This window comes from Balaenoptera ricei, chromosome 20 (genome assembly GCF_028023285.1).
Source record: "Balaenoptera ricei isolate mBalRic1 chromosome 20, mBalRic1.hap2, whole genome shotgun sequence".
Taxonomy (NCBI): domain Eukaryota; kingdom Metazoa; phylum Chordata; class Mammalia; order Artiodactyla; family Balaenopteridae; genus Balaenoptera; species Balaenoptera ricei.
In genome coordinates, this window is record NC_082658.1 from 47,317,086 (window position 1) to 47,334,223 (window position 17,138).

A 17,138-nucleotide genomic window follows, 5' to 3' on the forward strand; every position below is an offset into this window, starting at 1 on the left:
TGCAAACCAATCAGATGACACTGGTTCTTTAAAAAATGAATACAATCTTAGGCCAAATTAACAAAGGCATGGTATCAAGAAGGGAGGTAAAAATCTACTTTGTATTCTGCTTTATTCAGTGTACATATAGAGACAGTGATTTTCAAGTATGGTCCATGGACTCCTGGGAATCCCTGAAATTCTTTCAGGGGATTCTCAAAGTCAAAACTACTTTCATAATCATATTAAGACTTTATTTGAGCATCAGTGATAAGAACACACACACACACACACACACACACACACACACACACACCAGTGCTTGGCCAAGAAATAATCACCACCTTCCAGCCTCCCCCATTATTAAAAAGCAATAAACACTCTAACAAAAGAGAGACATCAGGTTGCCTGGTATTATCATTCTCCCATTCAACAAATGCTTACAGCTCACCACCTGGGCAGCAGGCACACAGCTGGCCCAGAACATTTTGCACTGACCAGCACATGGTCCCTGCCCTCCAGGGGTTCACTCTCAGGTGGGAGACAATTACATAAAGAGATGATTGTAGAACTGTCTCTTCCATCCACAGTGTCTCAACCACACTGAACAGCGTGGGAGTTCCTGAGCAAGTGGTGCTATTTGGAGCCTTTGCTTAAACTGCCCCTCTGCGTGGCATGCCCCTCCACTCCCTCCCCACCCCCAAGTTAGCAACGGCCGCCCACCCGTGCCCCCTTCTCTGACAGCGGGTTTCCCACTGCAGCAGATCCCAACTGGAAGAGGGGAGATACCACCACCTTAATTCAAGTTCAAGTTTTGAAATTTTATTTTTACCTAGGATTGGACATTTCAATTAATGAATTAGGACTCTGAAGAATGATCCCTCCCAGGCAGCTTTCTGTTTGCCTATCTCTAATCCTCAACATCTAGTATGACAGCACACAGTAGGGAACAACATACACCAGAGCTTTCACAAATTGATGTATTTACTTCATTATCTGCTGATCAACTGAGTGCACGTGGGCGTATCTCAGTCACTTTAAGTCACATGACTGCAAGGACACAAATGTACGCTAGCTCATCCTCTGGTTGAGAGTCCCTGGGGGACACTCGCATCCTGGTGTGGCTTCCCTCTGCATCTTCTGGCTGCTCTGCCCACTCCGGCCAGTTACCCCGACATTCCCTGCTGCTCTCCCTCTCTCCTCCCTCCCTCCCTCTCACCCTTCCTTCCCTCTTTCCCGGCTGCTCTCCTTTCCCTCCTAAATCTATAGTATTTGGTACATTCACAGACCTGGCTTAGCAGTTTTGTGACCTTGAAAAGGGGCTCAACCTCTCTGAGCTCCCTTCTCCCTGGCTCCCCAGGCCGGGTTCTGGGTGAAGCACTTGGTGTACATTAGGGCTCATGACTCCTCACTGTGGCCCCGTGAGGTAAGTACGGTCATTACTCCATTCCTCCAGACGGGGAAACCGAAGCTGAAGGAGAGGAGATAAGTCACCCAAGAGTAACTTGTGTGCAGTTGGGATGTGACCCAGGTCTGCATTCTCCACCGATTTCAGGCTCACGATAACCTCATGACTGCTGGCTTGCTCCTCCCCGCTTTCCTGCTAAGATGGAGTAAAGTAGGCAAGGGCCGGTCAAAACAGATCACAGGTTCACACAGCCTGAACGCGCCAGCGTCTACTGCAGCTGCTCTGGCGTTCTTTGTTTCGCCACTCTGGGACACAATAAACCCCAAGATGGCAAGGACCAGGGTTTCTGCCTCTCTGGGCTGATGTCAGGAAGAGCAGCTGCTGGGCGGACCGCTGGGCACAGTGCAACTGCCAGGGCTCGGGGGCCTGCGGTGACAGGCAGGGACGGGACCAACCCACAAGGAACTAAGACCTGATGTGGAGGGAGCTAGAGAGATGTGTGACCGTGGGAGCAGCAGAGGACGGCTTCCTCAGAGGGATATTTACTGGCCCCACCGCATACCAGGTCCTACGTCAGGCTCTTTGATTTCATCTTATCTAATCCTAATGAAGGAGGAAACTGGACTTGAAGCCAACACCCTTGAAAAGCCTCTGAGCTGAGATTCAAATCCAGATCTGTCTGGTTCTTAAACCCATGCCCTGTCCTCTGAACACGCAGCTCTAGGAGGGCACATCGGCTCTGGGTCTCAAAGAATGATGTCCAGAATAAATGAATCACTTTCAGTGCAAAGTGAGAAAACACATTCTCCCCAAATCTCACATCATAACCAGCTGGAAAAGCAAACATAAAGGAGACACTGGAGACACAAACATGGCAAGAAGATCGTCTGAGCAAATATCAGCTTCTCCTACCCCTGATTTCCTGCTCCCAGCCAACGAGACTAGTGGATATTCCAAAACTGCTGCTGCTGATTAGTGCCAGGCGAAGTGAGGGCTCTCAATATCAGTGTCTCCAAGGCAGCTGCACTCACTATGTCCTGGAGTCTCAGTTTTGTTTTTTATACTGTAAGACAGAGAGATCATTACAAGCGGGTGAGGGAAGCCAGCGGGGGGAGGGAGGACCCGGGAAGTCCTAAGAACTGTGGTCACTAGGCCTCAGCCGCCTCCTGCAAGGGCTTCTTAGAGGCAGTGGAACCCGCTCAGCAGGCATCAGACAGTCAAGTCTCTAGTTGGTTCCAGTAGAAAAGGAAGCTGATGGGGTTGGGGAGAGAGGGTAAGAAAGACACTGGGAACAGTGGAGTTGAAAACTGTGGTGTGTCCAGTCTTCCCTTCAAGCTGAGTCTCGTTCAGAAGAAAAAAAAATCTCCGGTTATAGAAGACAACATTCAGAAACCAACTAGTCCGATCACTGAGTTTAAAAAACAAATCCTGGACCCCACCTTTGGAGATCTGATTCAGAAGGACAGAGTGGTGGGGTGTGCTCCAGCTCTCAAAGCTGTTCTAATACCAAGTGTAAGGACCAGCAAGCCTGTCTGTATTCCTGACTCCCTTCCTGCCTCTACCAAAACAGATACTTGAATGTTTCCTCAGTAACCCTGCCTCACCCAGCTTTCCTCTCTGAGCTGTCACAAGGCTGCTGCCAGCTTTGGCACTATTGCTACCAGGAAGACGGTTCTCTTCCTTCTTCCTGTGGCCCCATCTCAGCTTATTCAGCACCATGAGGCAGAAGTTTGCCTTTAGGGATTAAGGATGTGCACCCCCTGGCAGAAAACGCAACCAGAAGGGCATCTGCCATCACCTTTGGGCTTCTGGAGGAGGGGAGCGGCTGGTGAGGGGAGGGGGGACCTCCACAGCGCTGATCGGTCTCAACTGTGGGGCAGGGGCGACCCCTGGTGGTCAAGGAGATTACAGCCCTCAACCCCAACTCGCAGGTGGAAGTCGGAGCCGAGCACTTACTTTGTTCAGGATCCAGTCAGCATCTTCAATGGCTCTTTTAATAATCTGCTGGATCCTCTCAGGGTTGTCTTCATCCGAATGAACTCGGAAACTCTGGAGGTTTAAGCATAGGGAAAGATGACTAGGCAAAAATCACAGGACTGGCAGCTTCAGAGCTGCAGCTGTGGGCCAGGCACACTGTGGGCACTGTACACTCAGCATCGCTCTTACCCCTCCACAGACCGTTATGATGATCCCACCCTGAGATGAGGAAACAGGCTCAGAGACTCTAACTTGCCGTTAAGCAATGGCACCAGCATCTGAATCCTGGACTATCTGACTACACAGCCTGTACTCCTACCAGCAGGGCAGCCGTGAAAAGGAAGACTGGCCCCAAGTTACCCCCAAACCAAGCTGGGCCCAAAGGTTATCGGGTAGCAGAGGCCTAAGGGAAACTTCCATCTCTCTGCTTCGTTTGCTCTTCCCAGGAAGCTGCTTTCACCAGGCTGAGCTCTCTGCATGGCTTCACCACAGAAAAGAGCAGAGTTTCTCCAGACCCATGCTGGAAAGCCATGCAGGGAAGGGAGGGGCAGCGGAGAGGGTGGTTTTGGAAAATCCAGCCAGGCCCAAAGCAGAGCAATGCAGGGCTGCTGTTTGCTTTGACCAGATGTTCGCCTTTGAAAAGCAACATGAGATTCAGGTTCACTGGTGTGGCTCTCATGGCCCTTCAAAAGAACTGGTTACTTCCCTCTGATATGTCACTCTCAACCCCACACGTCCTCCTACTTATCTTTAGGAGCACCTCAAATGCTCACCTCCAGGAAGTCCTCCCAGACTCCCTCAGATAGCTAACTACTCCTTCTCCATGTTTCCACAACCCTCTGTTGCTACTTCTATTTTTTTACTTTCCATACTATATACAAATTTTAGCTTCTAACTTTTTATTTGGAAATAGTTTTTAATCTACAGAAAAGCTGCAAGAATATTATGAAAGAATTCCCTACCAGAATCACCAACTGTTACTATTTTGCCACATTTGCTTTATCATTCTCTATATGGGTTTGTATAAAAATTTTTGGAAGCATTTAAAGTTTCAGGTATCATGCCCTTAACCCCTGAATACTTCGGGTGTGTAAGCAAGGGCATTCTCTTACATAATCATAGTAATCAAATTCAGAAAATTGAACACTGATATAATACTATTATCTAATCTACAGTCCATATTCCAGCTTCATGAATTTCCCCAATAATGTCCTTAATAATCATTGCTTTTTTCTGGTCCAGGATCCAATCTGGGATCACTCCTTACACTTAGTTGTCACATCTCTTTAGTCCCCTTTAAACCAGAGCAGTCCTCTGCCTTTGTGCTTCAGGACGTTGACACATTTGATGAGCACAGGCCGATTGTGTGGTAGACGGTTGCTCCGTTTGGGTTTACCTGATGTTTTCTCATGATTAAATTCAGGTTGTGCATTATTGGCAGGTATGCCTGTCAAAATGATGTTATGTCTCACACTCTATTTTAATCATCTGTTTAGCTGCCTTATTCAAGCGCTGGCACAGAGCTGCTGTGCTGGGTGCATCCTGTTTCCGGAACAGAAACCAGCGAGAGGAGCTGGGCTGGCCAGCGCTGCTTTCCGGTGGCTATTAGGGAACTGCCACCCCCACCCCCACCACCGGAAAAACCATCCCTGCCCACTGCCCCTGGCCTCCAACCCTGTGATAGGCCCCCTATTACAGGAAGCCCCCCACCCCAAGCCCAGTGGACCCTACTCCCACCTGCCTGACAGCATGCTTATAATGCTCCTGGATGCCCTTGGTTGGCAGCTGCCGGCAACAGCGCAGCAGGTATCGGTAGAGCTGCAGCGGCCTCTGGACCAGCTCTGCCCCCGGTAGCGGGGCCATCTGCAAGACCTCTGTCCCTGGAAAACACAGAGCATCACTTCTAGGCATCAAGCCAATACTCAGCCCTGGCCCCCAGCTTCCAGCGCTCTGGGAAGCAGACGCATTTGATACAGTGCGGAGCCAGGTCCCCAGGGAACCCAGACCCCGAGCTCAGGCTGGGCATTCGGCCCTGCAGAAGTCTCAGCTCAGAGCAGGCCTGCAAGAACCAAAGGGGAGAGGCACAGCCTCATCCTGTTGTCTTCCTTCTGGAGACCAGCTTCAGGTGGTGGATGAGGAGGTGTCACGCCAGGAGGAATAGGGAGATGAGCAGGAAGATCCTGCGTCACAGTCACTGAGAAACCAGCTGACTTCAGGCAACAGAGGGGAGAGTGCCCAGAGGTCTGAGCCTCGCTACTCAAAGTGCGGTCCTGGACCAGTAGCATCGACATCACCCATGAGCTAATTAGAAACACAATGTCACCCCAGACCTACTGGACAGAACCTGCAATTTAACAAGATGCTCCACAGGATCCTGCCTGGACCTCTACTACAGCATCTTGCCTGGTGTCCCTGCCTGAAGCCTGTCACTCCCCAGTCGCCCCCACAGTGATGCCAGAATGAGTGTTGGAACCAGTTTCTCGGCTCACCCCAGAGTCAGACACAAGGAACTTGTCCCAGACCCTTTCAGCCGGCAAGTAGGTCACCTCTTGTGCCTTTGCACACACAGCCCCCTCAGCATGGAGCTCCCTTCCCCGTCTCCTCCATGTGAGGAACTTGTGTTCATCCTTCCAGGACCAGGTCAGTGTCACTTCCTCTGGGAAGCCCTTCGTGACTGTCCCTCCCTGGAGGGGGTGGGGGGTGCAGTGCCACGTTCCTGGAGCTGTAACAGCGCTTCCCACACTGCTGGGGATTCATCAGCTGCCAGACCTACTGAGCCTGGCCCGGGCCCCAATGCTTCGTGCCCTGTTTGTTGAACTGGACTGAATGGAATCTGTTATCTCCTCTGCACAGATTTCCCCTCTCTGAGAGAGAAGCTCACTGTGTTCCAAATGGAGATGCTAACAGACCAAGATTAAGTGAGGGGCCTTAGTTTTAAAGTAACATAAAAAGAAGACAATCCCCACCCACTCAAAAAAAGAGAACCAGAATACTAAATCTAAATACTAATCTATCTCAAATTAGGAAAGGAAACTTACTAAGGAGCTAGTTTCAGAGGCTCCTTCATTCCATTTCCAGCATATGATCTTCCTGGCAACAATAAATGTCTGTCTCCACAGTTTAAATTTGCCCATTGCTCCTGGTACTATGGCCTTTCACTCTGACACTGGGGTGGGCAGGTGGCCGCCTGCCCCCCCAAATCCTCCCACCTGGTAACATCCTGGGATGAGCCACTGGGAATCCACCCCTCCAGGTCTCAGCCCACAAGGTCTGGGTGGGGCTCCACTCCAGGCCTGACCAATCAGAGCCTTTTATCCACATGGTCACGAGGACTGGTTCACAGATGGGCACATGACGAACTGGTCCAGTCAGAGCAAACCTCAACACCAATGCAGGAGTGAGTGGAAAGGCTTCATTCTTTCCCTCTAGACTTGATGCTGAGAGGACTTCACCCTCAGGGAAGCCATCTTGCCTCCTCTTGAAGCCTGAGATTGAAGGCACAGAGCAGACGGCAGAGCTGAGACCCTGATTGAAACCAAGTCTAAAGAAGTCACCTGGGGGACTTCCCTGGTGGTGCAGTGGTTAAGAATCCGCCTACCAATGCAGGGGACTCGGGTTCGAGCCCTGGTCTGGGAAGATCCCACATACCGCAGAGCAACTAAGCCCATGCGCCACAACTACTGAGCCTGCACTCTAGAGCCCGTGAGCCACAACTACTGAGCCTGTGTGCCACAACTACTGAAGCCCGCGCACCTAGAGCTCACGCTCCGCAACAAGAGAAGCCACTGCAATGAGAAGCCCGTGCACCTCAACGAAAACCCAACGCCTCCAATAAATAAATAAATAAATTTATTTTAAAAAAAAAATAAAAAGTCACCTGAGCCCCAAAACCATGCACCTGAAGGCAGTCCCAGATTTGCCTAGCGTCCCAACAAACCGCAGGTTTGGGTTTGTTGTTTCGTCACTTGCAACCAAAAGAGTCCTAACCGATGGACAGATCTAGCCCTCCCAAATTCTGCTTCACCAATGAGCTCTGATGGTTCCAGCTCTAAGGAAGAGTGCAAACAGGGCAGGGCTCTTCAAGGTTCTCTTGCCACGTATATCAACCTGCCCGTCCGACTAGTCCCACTTCAGCACAACAAACAGAGGGGAGCCACATATCGTGGGGACAGAGACCTTCAAGGGCCACCACAGAGGACACAGCACCGAAGACTGATGGGCAGACTCCACTGGCAGGCTTTCCCAAACTATATAAAGTGCTAATCAAATATTGTAAAATGCTAGTCGTGTAACAGATGGTTACCATCTGCAGTCTTTAAAATTAACACTTGGAAAGAACACAACTTTGTTACATTACTTAAAAACCCAAGCAATACTTAGAAACCAACCCAGCAAGTATGGGCGGGAGATTATTTTCAGCTCAATTATAATACTTAGTCATTCTCAGTAATAACTAGAAGAGAATGCCTGTGTGGGTCCACTCAGACGAGTTAAACTAAAAATGTTTTAATTTAATTTAAAGCATGGGTTTGCTATTAAGGCGCAATGAACCTCACAGCATCATTGCTAAATCTGTAGTCAAACCCGGTAGCCCTGGGAACCCTTGCTTCGCATATCCTGCTCTTTGGATTCGACCTTAGCCTCCCCACCTGAGTTCCCTGCCTCTGTAAAGACACCTCTGTCTTCCCAGGCAACCAAACCAAAGCCATCACAGAGACAACCTGCCTCCTCCTCAAACCCCATGCCACTGGTCTCTAAGTCCTATCAAATTCTACCTCTGGACGCCCCTCAAATCTGTCCCCTCCTCTCTATTTCCACTGCACATCCTCGGTTCAGACTCTTATCACAACTCAGGCAGACACCTGCAAGAGTTCCCAGCAATCTATTGTCTGACAATCTATTCTCCACTCAACAGCCAGAGTGAATCTTTCCAAAACATAAATCTCAGCATGTCACGTTCCTGCCTAAAACCCCTCATGTCCATCCCATCCCTATCACTCATGACAACTTTTCCCAAAATGTGGGACAAAGATGAAAATATTTTAAGCAGTGTATGGACCAACATCTTTTTATTGTCATGCTTTTATATTTATTTTCATGTGTAATGAGAAAAAAAATTCCATAATCTCATAGGTATTATGGCTTACAACAGTTTAAAAAATGAACGGGCAGAAAAGTGATTTTTAAAAATGTATCAAGCAAGTAAGAATGCAGTTGAAATCTGGATATGCCAAGAATCATGAAAGTGGTATTGAACTTTGGAAAAGCACTGGTCTACAGAATAAAATCCATACTGCTTTCTATGGCCTCCAAGACCCCCTCTTGCTCTGGCCCCTGCCCACCACCCCGCATCACATCACCCAACACTGGCTACTGAGTCCAGGCAAACTGAGCTCTGATGGCACACGACAGTCTGTGTCATGTTTGCCTGCTATAGTCTCAGCACCGTGACAGAATGCTTGGCCTATAACAGATGTATTAAGGTTCTCCAGAGAGGTAGAACCAATCACATATATATACAGAGAGAGAGAGAAAGAAAGAGATTATAAGAGATTGGCTCACATGACTATTGAGGCTGGAAAGTTCAAAATCTGCAGACCTGATATCCCAGTTTGAGTCAGAAGGCCAGAAGCTGCTGCAGAACCAGGAAGAGCCAATGTCTCAGTACGAAGGCCGCGTCAGGCAGGAGAATTCTCTCTCGGTAGGGAAAGGCCAGTCTACTCAGGCTTTCCAGTGTTTGGATGAGGTCCACCCACGTGAGGGAGGGCAATTTACTTTATTCAGTCTCCTGATTTAGATGTTAATCTTATCCAAAAACACCTTCACAGACACACCCAGAATAATGTTTGGCCAAATATCTGGGCACCCCATGACCCAGTCAAGTTGACCCATAAACTTAACCATCACAGATGGCTTTCCATCACCTAGTGAATAAAGTCTTAAGCTCTTCAGGCTGATGCCAATTCCTAAAGCATCCTCATCTGCCCAGATTCATCCCTCCTCACTCTCCTACCTGCCAGGCACACTGACAAAAACCACCTATAGTTCCTTTAATGATAATAACAATCATCATCATCATCGTCATCATTTACAGTTATTATTACAACTGCCTTGCTGAATACTTATCATGTGATAGGCACTATTCTAAAAATGGACAAGAATTAACTAATTTTAATCTTCTCAGTAACTCTACAAGAGGTACCATTATGCTCTCCTTTTACATATAAAGAAACGGAGGCAAAAAGAAGGGAGGAAATTTGTCCAAGGTCACACAGCTGTGAGAGCAGAAGCCAGGCTTTCCATATGGGAAGTCCGGCTCCAGAGCCCGCGGTGAGTGCTGCCTGGAACACTAGCCCCTGCCCCCAAAGGACTTTTATTCATCCTGTAATACATTTCTGTGGTTCTTCCTAACAGCTTCCTTCACCCCCAATTTTCTTTTTGAGGGATGACTCCTTCCCATTGAGCGTGGCCTGCTGAGACTGCCGCCAGTGGCTGCATCTCTCCCGGCCACAGGGAGAGCATCAGACCCAAACTAGGCCACTTGAGTATCTGCCACCTCTGGAAATAGGTTCCTGAACATGGTGACAAAGAGCCGGCAAATGAGTTTATGGACCCCTGAGAAGTGTGTCCTGATCAGCTTCTTCCTGCTCTGAACTGTCCTTGAAGGTCCTGCTGCCTGGCCTTCCAGAAATGTCTAGATTCCTGCACACTTCTCTAGGCTTCTCCCTTGGTTCTGGGAGCTCCTAACACTCTTCCAATAATTTCTTTTTGGTTAATTCCTCCTATCCCTCTTACCCCCACACAGAACTAGACTCCCATCTTTATTTGTGCGTCCACAGCCTGTTGCACGTGCAGGAATCACCCTGTGTTTGCCTGTCCATCTCTCCCACCAGCCCACGAGGGCAAGGACTGTGTCAGATCCTCTGCCTCAGTGCCTAGCACAGTCCTAGCACACAGTGGACTCCTCCATCAATGCCTGCTGACTGAACAACCTCAAAATCCAGCCAACCCCTAAGCTTGAGAAAACAACAGCTCAGCCTCCTCCCTGCCTTCAGGCCCTGGAGGTCCAAATGTGGCCGAGATAGCCTGTGCTCCTGCCCGTTATAAAGCGAGGACCGCTGCCCTCTGCAGTGTCCTCCATGCCTCGGTACTCCTGGCCATCCCCTCTGGCAGAAACACCCTCCCTTTCCCACCCAAATACTCCAGGCCTCTTCCAGTCTCCTCAGCCTCCCTCCAGCTCACCAGCAGGAACTCCCGCAGGCCACTGACACCTCCTACCTCACTCAGTCTGGAGAGGTCATCAGACAAGAATATCCTCGGCTCCCCACCACCATGAAATTCAGCCTCACCTGAGAGCCGACTGATGCGTTAGGCATGGTGCAGTTTTACAACTACCCTCTGACAAAAAGCATTATAATCCCCACTTTGCAGATGTGGAAACTGAGGCTGAAAAGTGGGCTGACATGCCCATGGATACACAACCAGGGAGTGGTGGAGCTGGGATGTGGGCTCCGGCTCCAGCTCCAGTGCTCCAACCTCCCTGAGTTCTTGAAGGAAAGGGGGCCCCTCCTTTTCCAAGGACCCGTTAGGCTCTCAGAGACTCTCTCCAGGATTAATCCAACACCCTTCTGAAACGTCGACTCTTCAATCCCTCCCTATGCTCAGCCAGAATGAGCCTCTAAAAACAAAAATCTCATCTGTGAGCCCCTTGCTTGACATCCTTTAATGGCACCCACAGAACAAACTCTAGGGTCATTAGTATGTATGCATGGTGATGGAGGGGTGGGGTGTTGAAGACTTTCCCCAATCAACCACCAACCTCTCTCCCATCTGTAACCAAATCCCCACGCACTCTACGTTCTTCCCGGCTCAGTCTCCTCTGTCACTTTATCACTCCCACAGTGCCTGGCACACAGTGGCCACTAAACAGAGGGGTGTCAGATTGAATCCTCCCTCTCCCCAACAACTTTCAGGCCACTTTTCTGTCCCTGAGTACTGACTGCGTGGAAGAGTCAAGCATGTGGGCCCCAAACCATGGCAAGGCTGATGTGAGGATTAAATAAGAGACATAGACGCCTGGTTCATGGTAGCAGCTCACTGAGTATGAGGTTCCTCTCCCAGGCCCTTCTCTGCCCCTGGAAGAGCAGCAAAAGGGAAAACAATACGTTATGATGCCCTTTTAATGCTTCTACCCGAAATAGGAATGGCCTGCTAAAGGAAGCCTCTGGTGCAGACTGAGGTCAGAAGAGGTTTGTGCATTTCATTGATTCAGTTAGCTCTCTATACATCCGGGAGAAAAAGAAATACATCTTTTTTTTACTTTTAAATCAAACTACAGATCACGTGAAACTTATTTAGCTTTTTCCCAAATCAGAACTGAGTTCTGGTTACTCATCCTGCGGCCACCGAAGTAGCAGGCTCTCAGGAAAAGGTGTTAACCTGAATGAATAGAAACAGGGCAAAGTAGGCCACCTTTCAAAAGCAGGATGCCAAAGAGCTGAAAGTGACCTTCTCCCACTCGGTGTCAAAGAATCTCTTCTCATTGGCAGGGAGTCACCCACCTTTTCTCCCTCAAAGCGTTCCCTCTAGGCAGGGCGCTGAAAGTCCTTTCGCTTCTGAGCTAAGATCTGCCCTGTAAAATTCTACTCGCTGTTCTGAGCTCTGCCCTTTGGGGCTAAAGTCTCCCTAACCTACCACCAAGTCCAGTCTGTCATTATTCAAAGTCACTCATCCCAGCCCCCAAGTCATATCTTTTCCGAGATAAGCATCCTGAAGGTGCCGTAACCCCCAATGCTTCCCCATCTCACCGCCCTCCTCTTTCTGGACACACACACATCCCTTCATTATCCATCTCACTCTTAAACATATTGCCCAGAGGGAAAAACCATGGTTTGCTTGTGTTCTGACCGGCTCCGTGGGCACTGGCGCTCACATGGCAATGCCACCTCCTTCACTTGGGAATCCAAGGAATGCAGCCCAGACTGCATTCTCTGCTCTGGCCCTCACATGGCCCTGGCATTCGGCTCAAAGCAACCTTTTTTCCACGAACTATTCTTAAGTCTGTTTCCCCATCTTGTATTTTATTAGTTCAGTCCAGAGTCACAATCTGCCACAATCTCTGGGATACCTGATCCTGTCTGTTATCCAAGTCAATTCAGCACAACAAAAGCACAGAAACAATCAAATACGAGGTACAAAGGCGGTACAAAGAGAGAGAGTAAGCCCAGCAAGCTGTGTCAGTCACCCATGCAAGGCCATTCTGAGCATCTATCCCGTGTGTGACTCTGGACTCAGCCCTAGGACCACAGAGATGAACAGCCTGATGTGTTACATGGCTCTCCTACCCCTGGCCTTTGCAGAGCTGATGGCATGTCTTACTACCTACCATTCAGGGAGTGATTAGCATATGTCAGGGAGGTGTTGACAGCTTTACATGTGTTATCTCAAGTATCCTCACAACAATCTTATGGAGTAGGTATCATTAGCCCCATTTTACAGATGAAGAAACTGAAACTCTTGAGAAACCTCTCAAGTAACTTGCCAGAGGCCACACAGCTAGTACATGGTCAGGTAAGGAATCAAACCTAGGCCTATTTTATTCCAAAGCCCATGCCCTTACCTGCTTCTAACACTACCAATGTTTATATCTGAGCCACTCGCAAATGCTGCCCAGATCAGGGCTAAGGACCCCACTGAGAACTCTCCCCAGGGCTCGTTCAGGGCCAGGTCCAAGCATTCATGAAAGCACCTGACTATACTATATCCAGTTCTTGGTTTTCAACCTTCTCCATAAACCCTTGTTCCATGCTTTTCAGAAACCCAAGGACCTCATCTATGGCTTCCCCCTGCATACAGATGAAAAAACAAGTCCTAAGACTAATGTCAACTACACAAAGAAAAGGGGCAACTAGAGAAATACTAAAAAAAAAAGCTCTTAGGAAACCCAAGGAGAATGTGACAGAATAAAGGAAAAGAGTGAAAATAAAGTCACAAAGGGAATTTCCTGGGAGCCAAATGGTATCACCATTACAGATCCTGAGAAACAGGCCTTCGGCCCCATTTAATCCCACTGTCTTTCCCTAACCTGTGCCCTGACATAGGGCACATAAAAATAAATGGGGAAAAAAAAAAGTCATACATTAAAAAAGAAAGAAAAGAATGGAACTACAGAAAATAACCAGAAATTATGCCCCACTGAGCACTGATAAAGCTAAATTAAGCCTGCACAGGACATTGTTTAAATATGCAATTATTCTTCTGGATGGGTCAAGTCACAATATAGGAACAGAATGGTTCTGCTCCCCCCAACTCCGGGGCTCCAGCGTGAACGCATGTTCTCCTAAGCCAGAAACGGGGAACAATCCTCGCTCCTCCAGTCTCTCTCCCACATGGTCAAGGCTCTCAAGATCCAGCCCCATGGACACTATTTCGGTTCCCAGCTTTGTAACAATGCCTCCTTATCAGCCTCTCTCTTTCCAGTCCAGCCCTCACAGTGCCACCCAAGGCCACGTCCTAAAAAACACATCCTTCTCCAAAACCTCTGTGGAATGTTCTTTATCCAAAGCCCTCTGAAGTCTGGTTCCAACTTCTCTCATTAAATTCACCTTCTCTGGCCTTTGGCTTCCTCCTCTGTAAACTGGACAACAGAATATGTATGTACCTCATGGGGGGTTTGCAAAGATCACTCAAGCTAACATCAGTACACTGCCTAGCCCAGGGGCTGGCACGTGTTAGGTGCTTGGACATCTTACCCTTTCCTACTCTACCTGGCTACCTGTGTTCCTTGCTGTTTGTCAGCTTCTGGAAGACAGAGACTATATTAGTCACCCTTCCATAGTCAACAGTGCCCAGTACATAACAGAGGCTCAATAAATGTGTGCTGATGGATTCCCACTTACCAAAGAGGAACTAAAGCCAGGAAGAAGGGGACTGTCCTGAAGTCACAAAGCCAGCAGGTGGCAGAGGCAGGTCTCAAACTCAGATCCTTTGGCTCTGAATCCTCAGCTCTTTCTACCACACCTGTTGTCTCAAAGGATCCTGAACATCACATTTGTCAGCCCAAACCACCCTGGGCCTTGAGAGTTTGAAGTGAACCTGGTGAGCTATTCCAGCCAAAGCAAACCAGAAACATCATCCAAAAGCAAACATGCTGGTTGCAAAGTAGAGCAACCAGCAACCTCAACTGAAACTGAATCTAGTGATATTAGACTGCTTTGTGCCAATGGCCTTGCCCACACAGGCCACAACACACTCTTCTCGAGGGCCAAAGACAGGAACTGATGTATTGTACAGCTACCAGGTGTCAGATACTGGGGCTGGGTAATTCAAAGGGCCTACTTAAGCTCCAATCCTGTTACTCCCACTTTACAGAGGAAGAAAACTGAGGCTCAAGGTCACACAGAAGAACCAGCTAAGAGCCACAGCTGGGCTTCTCCCTTCCTAACTCAAGCTCTTTCTACACACACCCAGGGCTTGTCTCCAAGGACCCTTGAGCTGAACGTGCCTGGTTACCCTTTTTCTCTCGTGCTCCTCCTCCCTCTGGCCTCCTCGCCTGTCCTCACATATACCCAACCACTCTTCCAGGCACCCACGTGGCTCACACGCCCATGTATCCAAGTCTCACTTAAGAGACCTTCTCTGAGCACACTATAGTCCCTTCTTCTTTTCTTCACGGCACTTTTTTTTTTCTTCACGGCATTTTTCACCACGATATATATTTACTTATTTGTTTGTATTCATTCCCCCACTGGAACATAAGCTCCAGGAGAGCAGGAAGCTTATTTTGGTCATGGCTGTATCCCTAGTACCGTACAGAGTCTGACACACAGAAGGCACGTGTGTGCTGAAATAGTCATTGGGCACCAATAAAGTGTTAGCTGCTGGCGTTACGGAAACAAATCAAGGCAACCCCTAACCCCACAGAACTTACACAATAACAGAGGATAATAAAAACCAAGTATTCAATTATAACTGAATACTACAAAGTGGAATTCAGGTCCCTGAGAGACTGGCTCATGGGGTCCCTCACCCAGTCAAGGGTCAGAGAAGGTTTCTTGAGAAAGGAACATAAAATCTGAGGTCTGAAGGACGAGTAGAGTGTGGCTGGGTGGACGTGGACGCAGAGAGCGCAGCCTGCGTCCTGCGACTAAACTAAAAGATACTGAATTGTGCACTTGAAGTGGGTGAATTGTATGCTGTGTAAAAACAAACAAAAGGAAAAATTAGTCCTAAGGCCTCAGGGGTTTCGGCCACGGAGTGACTTGATCAGTTAGGCAGAAGCGTAAACCAAAAGGTGAAGGTGACTCGAGGTAAGCGCGCTCACGGGGTGCTGCGGGCACTCGGCCCGTGCAGGGGCTACGACTGCTTTTGAAAATGGGCAAACTGAGGCCGACGGCGGAGACGTGTGCCCGTCAGGAACATTCCACCAGCTGGCCCGGCGCCCGCATACCCCTGGGCTCCCCGCGGCGCCCCCAACCCCCCGGCGTCCTGGGCCTCCTCCGCCCGAGCCGTCCCCGCAAGGCCTGCGGCGCGTCCAGGAGCCGCGCTCCGGGGCACACGGCTCTCCGGAGGCAAGAGGGTCGGCGAGGGAAAGGCAGCGGCACTGAGTCTTCCACAAGCCGCGCCAGGCCGAGGACGCCCGAGACCTCACATCCCCAGCCAGTCCCCGCCACCCCGGGTGGCTCGGGCCCCCGTGCGCCCGCCCGCGCTCCCGCCCTCCGCCGGCGCCTAGCGGCTCACCGGCCTCCACAGGATCACGTCAGCCTCGGACGCGGCGGACGCGGCGGCCACCAGTGCGCTTGCGCTCCCGGATCGCCGAAGCACCGCCCCCGGATCGCCGAAACACCGCCCCTGCAGGGCGACTTGAGCCGAGCGCCCTCTATCGGCCGCGCGCGGGACTTGGGGTCTGTTAATGAGGAAACCCTACTGGGTGCCCTTTCCCTGATCCGAGTACACCCGGTTGAAAAACAAAGCTGTCCCACTCACAACCTTCTTTACCTTAAACATCCACTCTTCCTTTTGGCTTTTGCTACCTCGGATATAAGCCCTAAAGACAGGCTCTCCCCATTTTCCTGAGTATGGATTGCTGCTAAAATATGAGGGGTGTTCAAGATCCGTGAAAAGGCTTGCAGACGGACTTTTCCTAAACCACTCTTGTTGATGACAGGAATTATATTTGGATGGGAATCTGCGTTTTGAGTCATTTCATCAAATTACAGTCCCATAACACCTGTCAAAAGAATAAATATGAGAGTAATAGGCATGCTTCCTTTCAGACCCATCTATAATTATAATTGAGGAAAAGAATACAGAATTTAAACTCACAGCGACTGCCAGTATCATTCTTTGAAAATGAAATAATGCTGTTTTATTAAATAGGCTCTCCCCGCTTTCTAATGTTTAGAGCTAAAGTGCTTCTCTGAATTGATTTAAATACAAGTTTTATATCCTGAAAGAGATAAAGATGAGTCTTTATCTTAAGACAAACCCCCTGTTCAATGATGCTGCTGATCTTCTCTCAGCTGATGCCTAAAAGGGAGTTAGGTTGTTAGTGGATAATATTGCTTCTGTTCACGTCTCTCTTCTCTAGGGCTTTTTAAACCTATTTGTAATGAAAAGGCCGATTTCCTTACACAGACAGACTCCATGTGTAGCTGATTTAACAAGACAACTTTTTACTTTTCCTTTTCTTTTTTTCCTTTTTCTTTCTTCTTCTTTTTTTTTTTTAAGGAAGACATTGCTCCCTGGTGGCACCTGGGGATCTCTTTTTCTCCTT

The 17,138-nt window shown here is 49.1% G+C and overlaps 1 protein-coding gene across 1 annotated transcript; it reads right to left on the reverse strand.

Annotated features, from left to right (window-relative positions):
• Positions 1-2,363: 2,363 nt before the first annotated feature.
• Positions 2,364-16,153, reverse strand: LYRM9 (LYR motif containing 9). The gene is made up of 4 exons (XM_059908957.1): positions 16,103-16,153; positions 5,102-5,244; positions 3,344-3,436; positions 2,364-2,450 (listed from the first exon to the last, which is right to left on the reverse strand). The coding sequence occupies exons 2-4, from the start codon at positions 5,225-5,227 to the stop codon at positions 2,433-2,435; spliced, it is 237 nt and encodes a 78-aa protein (XP_059764940.1). The 5' UTR covers positions 5,228-5,244; positions 16,103-16,153; the 3' UTR covers positions 2,364-2,432.
• Positions 16,154-17,138: the final 985 nt, after the last annotated feature.

Bases quoted from the DNA above. Each gene is read 5' to 3' on its own strand.
- LYRM9 (XM_059908957.1), bottom strand. From the start codon at position 5,227: ATGGCCCCGCTACCGGGGGCAGAGCTGGTCCAGAGGCCGCTGCAGCTC. The intron at 3,437-5,101 runs GTGGGAGTAGGG...TTAAACCTCCAG, and splicing joins ATAAGCATGCTGTCAGGCAG to AGTTTCCGAGTTCATTCGGA.